Genomic DNA, 15,975 nt, shown 5'->3' with positions numbered 1-15,975 from the left:
TATTATTCACCATTTATATTTTGTTCTTTTCCTCCTTTTCGAGCCCCAAATAATGGCACCTCTTCTCGAAGGTTTATTATTTGTCAAAATTGTATTTGATTTTCCATTAACAAACAAAACTAACTAAAATATGCAAGATAGAGTTGATTGGTTTGGCTGAAAAAAACAATCTAAATCAAGAAAAGATTAATAATTTTTACATTTAAAACACATTAATTTTCTTTTGCCAACAGTAGTGACCGGGGACGTTTAAAATGCTGATCATTTCTTATAAATATTTCATAAGCTGCTTGATATTTTAAACCTTGCAATGTTTAAGTTTTGTGGTATGTGGACACAAATTTAGTCTGCTGCATTTGATTTTTGTTTTGCTTAAAAAAATATACTTATATTGTACTATCAAAATTACTAGAAAATAGAACACTTCAAAAAAAAAAAAAAAAAAAAAAAAGCGCCTGAAAAATCTAAGATTTACAAAGGAAAACCGAGACTTAGCTCGTTTGGTACAAGGGATAAGGATAAATAATTTCAGGATTATATTTGAGATGAATTCATCCCACGTTTGGTTGGATAAAATAGTGGTATAACTAATTCCGAGATTTGTTATTCCGGGATTGTAGTATTATTTTATCCCCGTGGGAGGGTGGAATAACTAATCTCGGGATTAGTTATCCTGGGATAACTTGTTTCCAACCAAACGACTTGGTACAAGGGATAAGGATAAATAATCCCTAGATTATATTTGAGATGAATTTATTCCACGGTTGATTGGGATAAAATGGTGGTATAACTAATTTCGAGATTAATTATGCCGAGATTATAGTGTTATTTTATTCCTATAAGAGGGTGAAATAACTAATCTTAAAATAAGTTATATGGGGATAACTTATTTCCAACCAAACGACCCCTAAAGTCTTACTTGTGCTTCCTCTTTTTCATTTTACTGTGTTACTAAATTCACATGCTTTTATTTTGATTGTAAGATTGTACTAAAATAATTATTTTCTATTAATTGTACTTTTTAAGAACTTTTCCTAGTGTAAAAACTGTCTTCAAATTAGCACTATTTTGCCTTTTCCACGCCTTCAATAGTTGAAGTCAGAGACCATTTGGATTGACTATTATCATTTTTGTTTTTAGAAATTTTCTTTTCCATGCAGAAAAAGATTATTCCAGTATATAATAATAAAATAGAGTAAAAAGAACCTTTTGCCAATTGCCAACCAAACAACACCGCTCTTTGAAGGAGCAAACTTCTTTTTCTTTCAATCACCCTACTTGAGATCTAAAAGTTACGCATCCTTCTTTCAATCTATTGATCTTTATTATATGCTTTTGATGATTTTATCAGTCAATTTATCTGCTTTCAATTAATCAATTGGTGATCTATTTCGACATTTGGCTGTTTTTTTTGTTTTTGTTTTTGTTTTTAATTATCAATTAAACTTTGCGGTGCAGTTAATATTTTGATTTTTGAGAGCAATGGTGTTCTACCGTGGCGTTTCACTGCTGTCAAAGCTGCGTTCTCGAGCGGTAAGTTGCAAAGGAAAAAACAAATATCTTGTTCTTGTGATGGATTAACGACTTTAATAGTTTTTTTTTTAATTTGTTTTACTGAAATCCGTATATTCCTGACTTAAGTTCAACTAATTATTGAATTATAGGTGCAACAGTCAAATATCAGCAATTCTGTGCGCTGGCTACAAGTCCAAACCTCTTCTGGTCTTGTAAGTTGTAACGTCTCGTTTGTAAATAATTAATGAGCTTTTGGATCAGTCAGTGATTACATGTGATTCAATTACCAAGCTAGTTGGGATCGGTTCTATGATTTTGTTAAATAATCAAAATATAAGAAGTAACTAAACATTGTTTGTTGTGGAGCATCTTGATATCATAAGGACATCAATGTTATTGTATACTCCCTCCGTCCCAATTTATGTGTACGCTTTCCTTTTTAGTCTGTCTCAAAAAGAATGATATGAAATAATTTTACTTGAAACTTCCCCTTTTACCTTTAATGAAATGATTTACAACCACACAAATATCTATGGCTTGTTTTAGACCACAAGTTAAGAAAGTCTTCCTTTTTTCTTAAACTCCGTGCCAAGTCAAACTATATCACATAAATTGGGACGGAGGGAGTAGTATTTATTTTTTCAACTTAAGAGGTTCATATTAGTAAGTGAAACGTTAGGAATGAGATGAAAATTATGTTGGATTTTGTATGGTGCATAGCTTCTCCAAATTTGTTGCCAAGGCCAAAATGTGTCTGTGATAGGGCTATCCTGAATGATGGAGTCATGACTTGACAGAAAAAAAAACTCCTCTTTTTGTACCTTACCAGCATAGGCAGTCTTGTTTGTTAGGGCAGATGGACAGGGATCCTATCTCTTGTACCAATACGCAGACTCTGTCCAATTCCCAATCAGTACAATAAAAAGGGCAGCCCAGTGCACAAAGCATCCCACGTTAGCAGGGTCAAGGGAAGGGTGTGATGTAGACAGCCTTATTCCAACTCCCTATCAGTACAATTACTTCGAAAATCTAAATTCCACCCATGATTGTAGTAGTAATCAGCAACTAGAGCTACCTGATTGGAAGACAAAGAAAAGTGTTTTGGGAATTGTTGTTTGAGAGGGGTCATACGCCAAGCATCATGCCAAAACTTTATCTTCCATCCATCTCCCAACTGAAAATAGGTATTGCCAAGAAAATCCTCCCAATGTGAACTGATTGTGTTCTGTACAGAGAACCCATAAGAATTAGATGGGAACTTTGTTATCCACTTATTGAGCATCCCGAACTTGGTTTCTATGAATTTTCTCCATAGCGCTTGATACCCCCTTATGACTCTCGATCTCCATAACCATTTACTAAGGAGACTGTCATTTTGAACTTTTAAGTTCCTTACTCCGAAACCACCAGCGTTGTTTTTGCTACTTCATAAGTGAACTGTTATTTTTCCTTTCATTTTCTATTTTCTGGATTTTAATGACCATTATTTGAGTGTGAGATGGTGGTTTGAGCGACTCGATAGTGTTTTTAAATTAATTTCCCTCCATCATTACATTTAAGCACATGGGCTCTAGCTTGTAAAACATCCTTTATGGAAAGACAGATTTTTCAGTGAAGACACTGCATAAACACTATCAAGGCTTTTAAGATCTGACATCTTGTTAACAAATGACTCCCAAGATAATGAAACTACTGGTTTTTCTTGGGCATGGTTTTCTTGGGTCAAGTTAGTCTGCCACTTGACTAGTCTTGACAGCCTTGTAAACAAATTAATTTAGAGGTTGCATTTGAGGTACGAAGCTAAATTATGTGTTTGACCAACTAATTTTCTTCAAACTCTTGAATGCGATGGCTCATGCGTGGTTGTAATGCAGTTATAGGGCTTTCAAATTGTAGCATTTTTTTTCTTGGAACTTCGGATGTCACCTGAATTATTGTTGCAATTAACTAATCTAGTGAAGCATAAATCTCTACAAGATTAATGTTCCCTTTATTTGGTCTGAAACTTTGCTAGTATTCATTGTTATACCATAGAGGAAAAATAGATAAGAGAAACTGCCATTGTATGGTTGATACTTACCTTCTTTCGTTTCAACTTTGATTCGTAATAGCCATTCCACAAATTTCAACTTGAACCTCTCCTGCCCTTGTTTGCTATTTTTCCACTCCAAAGGAAAAATTATTAAGGCGGAAGAGTATAGAGGTGATGTCTTATTTAAAGTACTTTGGTGAACTTGAAATGATAAATGCAAAATCTTTACCCTTCAACTTTTTATTACTTCCTCTTGCATTTGGTTCTTAATGTCCACATATAATCCATATAAATTTTTTATTTGATATAGGATCTGCGTTCTGAGCTGCAAGAATTGATTCCAGAACAACAGGTATAGTTAGATTTGTTTCTTTCCTCTTTAATTACCTTTGATTCTAGAGTTTTAGTTGGTACATAGTAGGGCAGTATTTACTTCACATTTTTCTACAAAATTCATTTGTGGAGATGTGAGGTCTATCATGTGATATATGTATTTCATATATCCATGTTTATGATTTTCTTATTCTCTACTTCTAGTGACTATTTTCTTTTTAATTTCAGGATCGTCTAAAAAAGCTCAAGTCAGAACATGGAAAGGTTCAATTGGGAAACATCACAGTTGATATGGTAAATAGCAGTTTTAACTTTTAAGTTAAATGTACGTTTGGAAAAATGATGTAACTCTGGATTAATATTTGTTGTTTAATTTGAAAGGTTCTTGGTGGAATGAGAGGAATGACAGGATTACTGTGGGAAACCTCATTACTTGACGCCGATGAGGTTACATTCTACCTAATCTTTATCGCATAGAGAATGCAAGTCAATCGCAAAAAGAACATATTAATTCGAGCCGATTGCTGGAGCTCCACTCATTACCTTGCTGTATTCTCTCAGGGAATTCGCTTTAGGGGCTTGTCTATACCTGAATGCCAAAAGGTATTACCTGCAGCAAAGCCTGGGGGAGAGCCCTTGCCTGAAGGTCTTCTCTGGCTTCTTTTAACAGGAAAGGTGAGCTCTCAAGTGCTTAATTTATCGTTTAACCTATGGAATTCGAAATAACCTCCATTAAACTGCTTCACGATGCTGCACTGGCTTTTATTGTCATTGAGTTCAAAGTATCAGTTGGTAAGGGAACTTCAAAGATTCTCTGTTGAATGGCTCTTAAGCCCTGGGTTTGGATTTAGTTGCCTCTCTACTGCAAGTAGGTAGATTTGTTTTTCTCATTCACACCAATCCGGACTAATCTAATAATAGGATATTGCAAGAAATCTGCAAAACTAAGTCTGATTCATCTAGAAAACAATGTTATAGGAGTCCACGGTTTGGTTATAAATGCTTAGATGCTAAGACTACTTATCTTCTCTCTCATAATCTTATGAAGGTGCCATCAAAAGAGCAAGTGACTTCATTGTCCCAGGAATTGCAGAGTCGTGCTACTGTCCCCGGTACGTTAGCTGTCTATGTACTTTCTTGTTCATTCTTTTATTGGATGCTGTTGCTGGTTGTCGTTGGGCTTTACGATATAGCTATAAATCCTTAAATTTGAAGCCTTCTTATTAGCAATTCAGTTGCATAATCTTCATGCATCACACCACTTGATGCTGTTATTTTTCTGAGTTTTTATCAGCAACTTTATCACTGCAGATCATGTATACAAAACTATCGATACCTTACAAGTCACAGCTATCCTTAATTTGAACCTTTTTATTATCAATTCAGTTGCATAATTTTCATTCATCGCACCACTTGATGCTGTTATTTTTCTGAGGTTTTTTAAGCAACTTTATCGCTGCAGATCATGTATACAAAACTATTGATGCCTTACCAGTCACAGCTCATCCTATGACTCAGTTTGCAACTGGAGTCATGGCTCTTCAGGTGAAATTTGAATTATTTTATTCTATTTGTTTCTGCTTTCGGTAATTTCCTAATTATCATTCATGCATGATTGCACATAGATACTTTGATTTGAGTCTGACCTTGCTGATCTTCACTACCAACTATTTCGGTGCTCGTTTGTAATTTGATGATATCATGCATGCACATTGATAACTTGTCCTTTCTTCCATTGATATTATTCCACCTCTGAAGAGCGAACAATCCATACTTTCTTCTCCTTTAAGTGAGTATTGGGAGATATTAATTGTTTTAAGATATATGTAGCATCACGAAGCAGCTCTGAGTCGTTGAAATTCATAGTCTACTGTCCTATTGTTTGTGGATCATTGAAAACCTTGGAATTAAAAGATGAAAGAAGGAATTTCATCTGTGTCTAACTCAAGAAAATGGTGGTTTTGTCTGTTGCAGTATTATTAGGAGATTTCAAACCCCAATTCACTACCTTCTTCTCTCTGTAGGTTCAAAGTGAATTTCAGAAGGCATACGAGAAAGGGATTCACAAATCAAAGTGAGCCTCGTCAAAGCCATCTCTTGAAACAGGTTATTTGTTTTCTGTGAGAACACTAACACTGTTGTATCTTTAGGTTTTGGGAACCGACCTATGAGGATTCCATGAGTCTGATTGCTCAAGTTCCACTTGTTGCTGCTTATATTTATCGCAGGTCAGATTATTGTGTGGCGTTTACTAGTCTTCATTTTCTTATTCTCTTTTATCCTCATATATGTTGCACTTAGAAGAGGATGACTTTGTAATCTACTTGATCGGCTTAGTAACTCTTGGTTTGGGGTTTTAATGCTTACATGAAAATTCGCCTATGAAACTGTTTAGACTGACCCTTTTGCTTGCACTTGTGAAGGATGTACAAGAATGGCGAGACAATATCTAAGGATGACTCCCTGGATTATGGTGCAAATTTTGCTCACATGCTTGGTTTCAGTAGCCCTGACATGCATGAACTTATGAGGCTCTATGTCACGATACACAGGTTAATTTACACCTGGATTATGATAACTACTTTGATGCTTCTGAATATTTAACGTCTATCCTGACAAGCAGGATTTTTAGTTGCATTTATGTCTATAATCAGTTGGCACTAATATCCTTTTGTGTTGCAGTGATCATGAAGGCGGTAACGTCAGTGCTCACACCGGTCACTTGGTACGTACTTCAGTCTGTGGTTTATGGACAAACTAAGTATTTACTAATGGTCTTACCTCTTAACATGGGGTTCTTTGTCAAGTGGGAATATGCATATACAATAGCTTAAGCCTCCTTTTTATCAATGATTTTTCATAAATCAGCATTCTTTTGTCAGGATTTTCGGTAGCACTAATTGAACTTAAATTCAGGTTGCTAGTGCCTTGTCAGATCCTTATCTCTCCTTCGCTGCTGCTTTGAATGGTTTAGCCGGACCACTTCATGGTTTAGCCAATCAGGTGCTTTGTCTGCTTTACTGCTGGTGTTTCTTTCTATACTGCTTTGATTGCAAACTAGGTATTCTTTAATTATTAAAAACAATAATTGCAAACTAGGTATTCTCTGTGGCTGAAAGTCCCTATTGGGTATTGTCATCTGTGTATTTAATATTATCCCCAATTCTCCATAGCCCAAGGCTCAAATAAATGGAGGGGTGAGAATCTGAAATGACATGGTGTGCGTTTAAGATGGAAAAAAATTACGTCAAATTCCAATGAGCACGGAGGACAAAGCTTCTAGTTACTAGATGAAGAAGCTCAATTCTCTAACTAATATTCTTCACTACTGTCATGCCATGGTTGGTGCTACATATAGTGCACTATATGCCTCAATGAGTGACGTTCCAACTATAATATGAATAAAAAACCAAAATAGACTATAATTTGATGGAAAATCTCTGCTTATTTGGCCAACTGTTCAGTAAATTTATTCACTCGTCCAAATAAACTACATTTGTTCATCATATGGTCCCAATGGTCCAAGTATGCTTTACTTACCCTCCCGTTTAAAGATTATGTTTGTTTCTGTTAGCTATGTTAAACCATGACTTAAAAGTTTCACTCTCTCCAGACGGTATGTCTTTTTGTCTAGTTCTATTATATTCAGAAAATTCCAGCAAGCAGCAGTTCCTTAGATATAATTTTTAGTCTATTTATTTGATCCTAAGTTGACCAGCTGCCATTTTCTGCTTTGCCATCAGGAAGTTCTACTATGGATCAAATCTGTTGTAGAAGAGTGTGGGGAGAACATCTCCAAAGAGCAGTTGAAAGACTACGTTTGGAAAACATTGAAGGGTGGCAAGGTAGTGTATTAAGTTCTCCTCGTATTACTATGTGACTGAGCTAGTTTTTATATTTCAACCTATTGGAGCTCACTTTAGATGAAGGCTTTGACTTGCCATGACATGTTATTGAGGTTCAAATAGTTAATTCTCCGTTCATCATATGTTCTATATTTTATAGTGTGTTCGAAAATATCAAATGATTATCACATTCTATTTGTCTCATCGACTGCTCTCCTCATGAATCATCATGGTTACTGAACTTTACTCCTCAAACGAGATTTGGTAGTTGACCTTGTCTCAAATAAAAGCTTTTTTAGCATTTATTCTTCATATCTTAATCTGTTAAGTCTTTCAAAAGCTGTTCTCTCTCGGTCTCAATCTCTATATATAATGTGTGTGTGTGTGTATGTACATATATTATACATGCGTACATATGTATGTACATTCATAGTCTCTCTCTCTTGCCTCTATGTGTGTGTCTCTCGCTCCTTCTCCCCCTTTTCTTGGAGGAGGATTTGGGATGTTTGCTAGGTAGATTATGGAAAACTTTATTGTCATATTACTGAGTTTGACATGCTTTATCATTCTGACGCAGGTTGTCCCTGGTTTTGGACATGGAGTTCTGCGCAAGACTGATCCAAGATATACATGTCAGAGAGAGTTTGCAATGAAGCATTTGCCTGAAGATCCACTGTTTCAACTGGTTAGTACTTAGAAGCCTGAAGCTGTAAATTAATAATGTTCTTCGTTTGATCTTCTCATCACGTTCTTTTGGTTTTTCGTTCTTGCAGGTTTCAAAGCTCTATGATGTTGTTCCTCCAATTCTTACAGAACTTGGCAAAGTAAATCTTTCATCTACATTGTTACTTAAATTATTTCAGACTGTAATAGCAGTTTAGCATGATTGTTAATATGTCTCTCTCTCTCTCCCCCCACCTTTTTTTTTTTTTTTTTTTTTTTTGGGGGTTGTTGTGTGGGGGGGGGGGGGGCATTTGAGTTTATTTAGCATGATTGTTAATACGTCTCTCTCTCTTTTTTTTTTTTTTGTGGTTTGGGGGAAGGGGGTGGGTATTTGAGTTTATTTACTAATTACCCAAAGTCACCTGTAAGATGATTGACGTAAAATTTTGGAAGAACTTATATATGGACTAAGATTTTAGAAGAATTTACATGCATCTTTCAGGTTATTAGGTAATTATAATTGTATCTTCAAAAAAAAAAAAAAAAAATTATAATTGTATTTCTCTTAGATTTTTTCCTGTCTTCCTGTTTCATATGAAACTTCAATAGAAGCTAGTTATGCTTCGCTGTCTGATGATCTCATAAGCTGCTGTCTTCTTTTGTTGATGCTCTTTCCTCAGCTAGATTTGACATTTCATGTGTCTTTCCTGTCGGCAGAATGCTTTTGTATATTGACTGGGGATTCTTTTGCAGGTTAAAAACCCTTGGCCAAATGTTGATGCCCACAGTGGTGTGTTGTTGAACTATTATGGTTTAACTGAAGCAAGGTATTACAAATTCATATTGCTCACAAATTTGAGTGGATGTAAATGGCTCGAAAAAAGCTGATGTCTTCTTCCTTCCATTTTTTTCGTACAGATATTATACGGTCCTCTTTGGTGTGTCAAGAGCTCTTGGCATTTGCTCTCAGGTACTTTCTACTACGGTTATTTTTTTATGGTGCCTTCTCTAGTCTTTCTATGAACTTCCCTTGAACTTCTACTGATACTATTTCTCGATCTTTACAGCTAATTTGGGACCGAGCTCTTGGATTGCCGCTAGAGAGGCCGAAGAGTGTCACAATGGAGTGGCTTGAGAACCATTGCAAGAAAGCATGAATTATTTGAAATCTCCGCGAGCATAAAACAGAGTGTATAATCCTATCAATAATTGCTTGAATAAGCAGTCTTTTTTTGGGGACAAGCTAGGTCGCATGGTTGATGACTTTAGTTCAAACTTCACTTAATTTGTGTGAAGTGTGTGGTTTCTCGAGCCTTGTCCCCGAATTTTGAACCTAGTCTAGTGGATTTAATTCTCTTCATTCAGAATTCACGTTGATCCAGCATGTAAAAATAATAGGTCTATGCTACTAGCCGCATTCTTAATTGCCATTAAACTTGTGAACGCATGCCTTTTGGTGGCAAGAAAGTTAGTAATCCGTTGATTCACGCAATAAACTGCAATTTTGAAGTTTCTTAAACTTGCGAATTCTTGCAGTTCATGTTCGCATCACCAATATGGTGATATTATGAACCATGCAATTTCACAGATTCTTCTTGGGTAATTTAGTTACTCGAGAATTTGCATATTACAGCTTTGGTGTCTCTGCTATGGTTATTAAAGTGTTTTCTACCTTTTCCTTAGTGTGCACCTTCCAATTTTTGGACTCGTTTTGGTCGTTCAAACAGTACATTAGCTCAGAAATGCAGTTTTTGTACAGAATGACTATAAGCTATGATCCAAGTTGGGTTACTAGTAACCGTGATTTTCAATTTTCTTTATGGGAAATAAAGTGCTGGTCCATTTTTAGTAGTAAGTTTTAGACATTTTCACTGGAGGCCAATGTAGAGGTAAAATTCAGATGACGGTTCAGCTTCTCATGTATGTGTAGTTATAACTACCGGTTTTGAAGTATTCCATTACTTCAATTTATTTTGCATTTTTCCTTCAAGAAATGGGAAAATTGAAGTTGATGAGTCAAAACTTATTAGTTCACTTTGACTGTAGTCTTCTCGTTTCTTTTTCTTTTGATGCATTGGCAAAGAAGGAAAGGGTCCCACAATTGGAAATGCAATGAACCTCTCGTTCTGTGCTTTTATGTTTCTTCGTTTCAAGAGTTAATTCAAATGTTTTTATCACTGGTAAAAGATAAAACTTCTAGAAGACCGTAATTTTTTTTTCTCAGAAAAATAGCGAAATTATTTTTATATTTTTTTTGGAAAAATTATCCATATTATTTTTGAGAAAAAAAAACAATTTTGTCAATTTATTTTTAATAAAATTATTCGTAATTAAGTCCCCAGGTCATTTACAAAGTTCGTCAGTTAGGAGAGCTCATTAGGTTTTTAACCACATAAGCTCATATCTTGAAAAGTATAAGCTTAACCCTATTTTTGGATGGTTGTTTGACCCTTTTCGTTTTAAGTATTCCATTACTTCAATTTATTTTGCATTTTTCCTTCAAGAAATGGGAAAATTGAAGTTGATGAGTCAAAACTTATTAGTTCACTTTGACTGTAGTCTTCTCGTTTCTTTTTCTTTTGATGCATTGGCAAAGAAGGGAAAGGGTCCCACAATTGGAAATGCAATGAACCTCTCGTTCTGTGCTTTTATGTTTCTTCGTTTTAGAGAGTTAATTCAAATGTTTTTGGATAGAAGAGCTGGTAAAAGATAAAACTTCTAGAAGACCGTAATTAACAAGTCAGTTGAGGAAGAACAGTCTCTCAGAAAAATAGCGAAAAAAAGAGTACGATGCAAAATTGCAAATAACAAATAAAGTTGTCGTGAGAATACGAAAACAATTTTGTCAATTTCATCTTCTTAATAACATGATTCGTAATTAAGTCCCAGGTCATTTACAAAGTTCGTCTGTTAGGAGAGCTCATTAGGTTTTTAACCACATAAGCTCATATCTTATCGCTTACTTAACCCCCTGTTTGGATGGTTGTTTCCCGTGGTTCATTAATGTATGGCTTTCTATGAAATCATATTTGTATTCATTGTTTTTAAAATTATGTGATATGATGTTGTAAAACCGTTGTAATTACGTGATTATATAACTATTAAAAAGTTCAATTTTTGTAATCACGGATTTGATGATTTTTGCGTGGTTACGTATTTCATTTTTTCATTATATCCCCACCCTCCACCAGTACCACCCCACCACTCACTCCCACCCCACCACCCACCCCCACCCTACCGCTGACCCACTTCCCCTCACCACCACCCAACATTAAATTCATTTAACCCCATTAATGTCTCACTCTTGATCAAATATAACCAGATTAAAAAGCGACAAAGGAACAAACTAGCACGTAATCAAAATAAATTTGAATTAAAAGATGAAGTTTAAATAAAGTTTTAAAAAATAAAATATGCAAAATTTAAATTTGAGTTACTTTAGGACTTTAGTTTAATGTATTAAATTAATATAAAAAATTAAAATTTGAGCAGCAAATTCGCCAGAAGCTTACAAAATTCCAGAAAGAAAAAATATCATGTTTCCTAGTAATGGCTTACTTTAATGAGCTCGGATGTATTAAACTAAGTATATTCCTAAGGTATTCAATATATTAAACTAAAGTTCTAAAGTAACTCAAATTCAATTTTTTTTAATTTTAACATTAATTTTGAAACATTATCTACATATTTAAAAACTTCATCTTTTAATTCAAATTTATTTTTATTACATGCTAGTTCGCTCCTTTGTTGCTTTTTAATCGGATCATATTTGATCGGGTATAAGACGTGAGTTTGGTTAAATGGATTTAATGAGTTAAATAGATTTATTATTAAAAATATGAGCTTTAATGACATGGCATACCAACTAGGAGGAAAAAAAACGTTGAAAGTGTTTAGTATATTTTGAGGAAAACAATAATAGTTAAGTAATTTTATTATCCTAAAAGAAATAATAGTGATATTTACACCTCCAAATTTGGTATTATCCGTAAAATTCTCCACTTAATGACGGTGCAAAAGACTATAAAAAAGATATCTAAACCCTCGTCATAAAGGTATAAAACTATGAAATCCATTTAATCTTGAACTACAGGTTTTTCCATATCTTCCCAAAAGTTGCCGCAATCTAACTTAAATATATATTACTAATCCAACGCCATCATCCTATATTCCCGTGAACTCTCTTGCAGCTTCCAAAAAGGAGTTTTCAGAGTTTCCCATCAATAAATCTTTTTCCATTTAATCCTATTTTTTCCAAAGGATCTCTACAATTTTAATAAAGAACTGCTCCACTCACTTCATGTATCTTTATTTAAACATATCGTGTCGAAACCCTTCAGGTGAAGTAGTGAACAAATTGACTTGCAAGTTCGTAGTAGTTTTCTAAGTCATGTTTTCCCTTAATAAAAATAGTTCAGTCTTCTTTTCTTTGTTGCGAAACTGACGTATCAACTTCTTCTAACTTTATTGCCAAAAAAAAAAAAAATCTTTTAGCTTTTTGCGTAGACTAGATATTTTGTTTTTTTTTTGCTTTTCCCAATAGAGTCCTTCCTTGACACCAAATGGTGAAACCTGGCAGGTTCTAAGAAATTATTCCAGATAATAAAGAATTGTTCATACGTACACATCTAATTGACGCAGCAAGAATCAAGTAGCCATACGGTTGAATCACCACAAAAGTGATAAATTAATTTGTACTACCTACCTCTGTCTCAAATTTGCGTGGCAGTTTCCTTTGTCTATTAAAAAAGTCATATTTTAATATTTAAAAATAATTTAATTTTAAAATTTTATAAATGAGATGGTTTATGCCATTAAAATTTCTAAAATTTGTTTTCAAGCACAAGGTTCAAAAATATTTGTTTTTTTTTAAAATTTTGTATCCAGTCAAATAATGTTATATAAATTGGAACGGAGGGATAGTGTTTTAAAAGGGTTAATAAACCGACAAATGACATTGACTTTAATATGTAAAAAATAATTGCTAAAATGACTCATCCTTAGTACTTCTAATTAACTCGTTGAATGATTGTTGTTTGATTATTGGAGATGTGGAGCCTAATTTTGTTTGACTGGCTACGTTGATGGGTTGGTAACTTGGTATGATAGAAATTCTCTTTAACGCCTTGCTCTTTATTTTTTCTTTCTTTTCCGTGTGATATATTGATTTAAAATATTCAACAAAAGGTAATATAATCGAGGTTAAAATAAATATTGCTAAGTAACAAGCCATAAAAAAAAATGACCATAATCTAAAAATACTAAGTCATGCCATGACGTTCCATATATATATTTTCTTTAAATCTACTTTGTTACTTAAATTATAGTAATTGTTTGCTTTCTTGTTGTAATCCTTTTCTCTTCATTAGTAAGTTATTTGAAAAAAATAAACAAATTGAGATATATACTTCGTACGAAATTGTTTCTATTTCTCTAATTTCCTTTGTAATAAAAAGAAATTTCTCTTTAACACCTTGCTCTTTATTTTTTCTTTCTTTTCCGTGTATATCATCGTTCCATCATATTCTTTAACTATTTGTTACTTAAATTATAGTAATTGTTTGCTTTATTGTTGTAATCCTTTTCTCTTCATTCGTAAGTTATTTGAAAAAAATAAATAAATTGGGATATATCAGTAAAATGTTTCTATTTCTCTAATTTCTTTGTAATAATGGACCGAACTAGGATGAACTGATAAATTTCTTTTAGTTATAAGATAATTTATCTTGTTACAAGTTAAAGAGCGGCCTAAAAATAAACGAGTTTATTTTACTACTATTACATTTCCAACCCCATATTAGATGATTTTTATAATCAAAATTTTGTACGGTTTATTTCTAATTTAATATAATGCATGGCTTTAATGTGTTAAACAACACATTCTCACTAATAAAGTAGGCCATTTGAATTGGATTATAGTACTGGATAACTATAATATGCCCACTGAAAACCAATAAAGATTGTGCTTCGGTGTGAAAAATAAAAAAATGGGGTCGGAAAAATAAAGATTGTGCTTCGTCCATTTTCGGACAATTTATGTTCGCCATGCCCCTTTGTTAAGCTATTAAAAGAATATTCTAAGGTCAAGTGACTATTCTACCCTTAGTGAATAATTTCGTTTTCTTAGTCCTGTTTATGGTTCGTTTAATACTTTCTCGGTCTCAATTTATATGGTACTCTTTCTTTAGAAATCAGTCAAAAAAAGAATAACATCTTTCTATATTAAATTCTAGTCACAAAAATTTCTTTAACTTATTTTAGATCACAAGATTCAAAAACCTTTTTTTCTTTCTCAAACTCCGTGCTCTATCAAACACCTTTATATAAATTGGAACGGAGGGAGTAATATATACCGATAATAATATTTGTTTTCCATCTTAACCTTTATCTAATTCATGCCTCATAGTCTAGTTAATTGCTTGTGTATTTAACTATGAAGTATAAACAGACATAAGTGTTTGGAGGTGAGAAAAAAGGACGAGCTGGTAATATTTTTTTAGTTCATTCAATCAACGATTATGGATAGTAAAATATCTTTTATGATATACAGTAATTTGTTTACGTTGTCATTAGCAAGCATATCTTCACATTTGAGACAAAAATAACAACTATAATGTTCTGTTTTACAATCCTAATATTTTTACTCTCTCGGTCAAAATTTATTTAATATTTTTTGCCTTTCGAGATTTAAACTATGTAAATTATGATCATTATTTTAAAATATATTTCTCATTATATTAACATGAAAAAAATACAACTTATAGTACTTGTCGCATAATTTGTAAATATCAAACTTTTAATTTTAAAATATTAAATTGGTCTAATCCAATTTAACTTAAAAAATTTCTGACTCACAATAACCAAGTATATCACTTTGTCTGGTAGCTGGTTAGAGTTATGCAAGTATTAGTAATGCGGGATTAGTTATGAGGGAATATATGTATTATTTTATGCAGGGATTATGCAGAGTTTTGTTATTCATGTATTAGTTATTTCATCTTCTATCCAATATAAAAATAATATATAGATTCCTTCATAATTTATGCATATATTAGTTATGCGAGTTTCTCAATTGCAAATCAAATATCATATTAAATGTGTTCAATATTATACTCCCTCCGTTTCAATTTATATGAATCCATTTGACTAGGCACGACATTTAAGAAAGAGTGAAGACTTTTGAAACTCGTGGTTCAAAATAAGTCTTGAATATTTGTGTGGTTATAAATAATTTCATAAAGTGAATTTATTTCCAAATTAAGAAAGAGGTCATTCATTTTGACACGGATTAAAAGGAAAATAGGTTCACATAAATTGAAACAGAGGGAGTACATAACAAAAGAATGCTACTCCCTCTATCCCAATTTATGTGACACTTTTCGCTTTCTAGATTCAAACTGTGTAAACTTTGTTAAACATTTTAAAATGTATTTTGTCACCAAAATGCTATGAGAAGAGTTACAACTTATAGTATAGTATTTTTTATGTAGTTTTCAAATATATAAATTTTAATATTAAAATATTAAGTGAACTTAATTTAATTTAGCTTCGTTTAATCAAATTAATTCTCAAAAAGTAAAAAATATC

The 15,975-nt window shown here is 33.1% G+C and overlaps 1 protein-coding gene across 1 annotated transcript; it reads left to right on the top strand.

Annotated features, from left to right (window-relative positions):
* The first annotated feature begins 1,384 nt into the window (after positions 1–1,384).
* Positions 1,385–9,907, top strand: LOC132063446 (citrate synthase, mitochondrial). The gene is made up of 19 exons (XM_059455988.1): positions 1,385–1,533; positions 1,665–1,727; positions 3,858–3,899; positions 4,109–4,174; positions 4,262–4,327; positions 4,442–4,555; positions 4,929–4,992; positions 5,343–5,425; positions 5,905–5,954; positions 6,031–6,108; positions 6,304–6,432; positions 6,563–6,605; positions 6,797–6,883; positions 7,624–7,725; positions 8,303–8,410; positions 8,499–8,549; positions 9,142–9,215; positions 9,307–9,358; positions 9,456–9,907. The coding sequence occupies exons 1-19, from the start codon at positions 1,483–1,485 to the stop codon at positions 9,543–9,545; spliced, it is 1,413 nt and encodes a 470-aa protein (XP_059311971.1). The 5' UTR covers positions 1,385–1,482; the 3' UTR covers positions 9,546–9,907.
* Positions 9,908–15,975: the final 6,068 nt, after the last annotated feature.

Source organism: Lycium ferocissimum, chromosome 7 (assembly GCF_029784015.1).
Source record: "Lycium ferocissimum isolate CSIRO_LF1 chromosome 7, AGI_CSIRO_Lferr_CH_V1, whole genome shotgun sequence".
NCBI lineage: Eukaryota > Viridiplantae > Streptophyta > Magnoliopsida > Solanales > Solanaceae > Lycium > Lycium ferocissimum.
This window is presented reverse-complemented; position numbering and strand designations above follow the sequence as displayed.

Coding starts and splice junctions, on each gene's coding strand:
- LOC132063446 (XM_059455988.1), top strand. CDS start 1,483: ATGGTGTTCTACCGTGGCGTTTCACTGCTGTCAAAGCTGCGTTCTCGA. Junction 1,534..1,664: donor CAAAGCTGCGTTCTCGAGCG/GTAAGTTGCAAA, acceptor ATTGAATTATAG/GTGCAACAGTCAAATATCAG. Junction 6,606..6,796: donor GTGCTCACACCGGTCACTTG/GTACGTACTTCA, acceptor ACTTAAATTCAG/GTTGCTAGTGCCTTGTCAGA.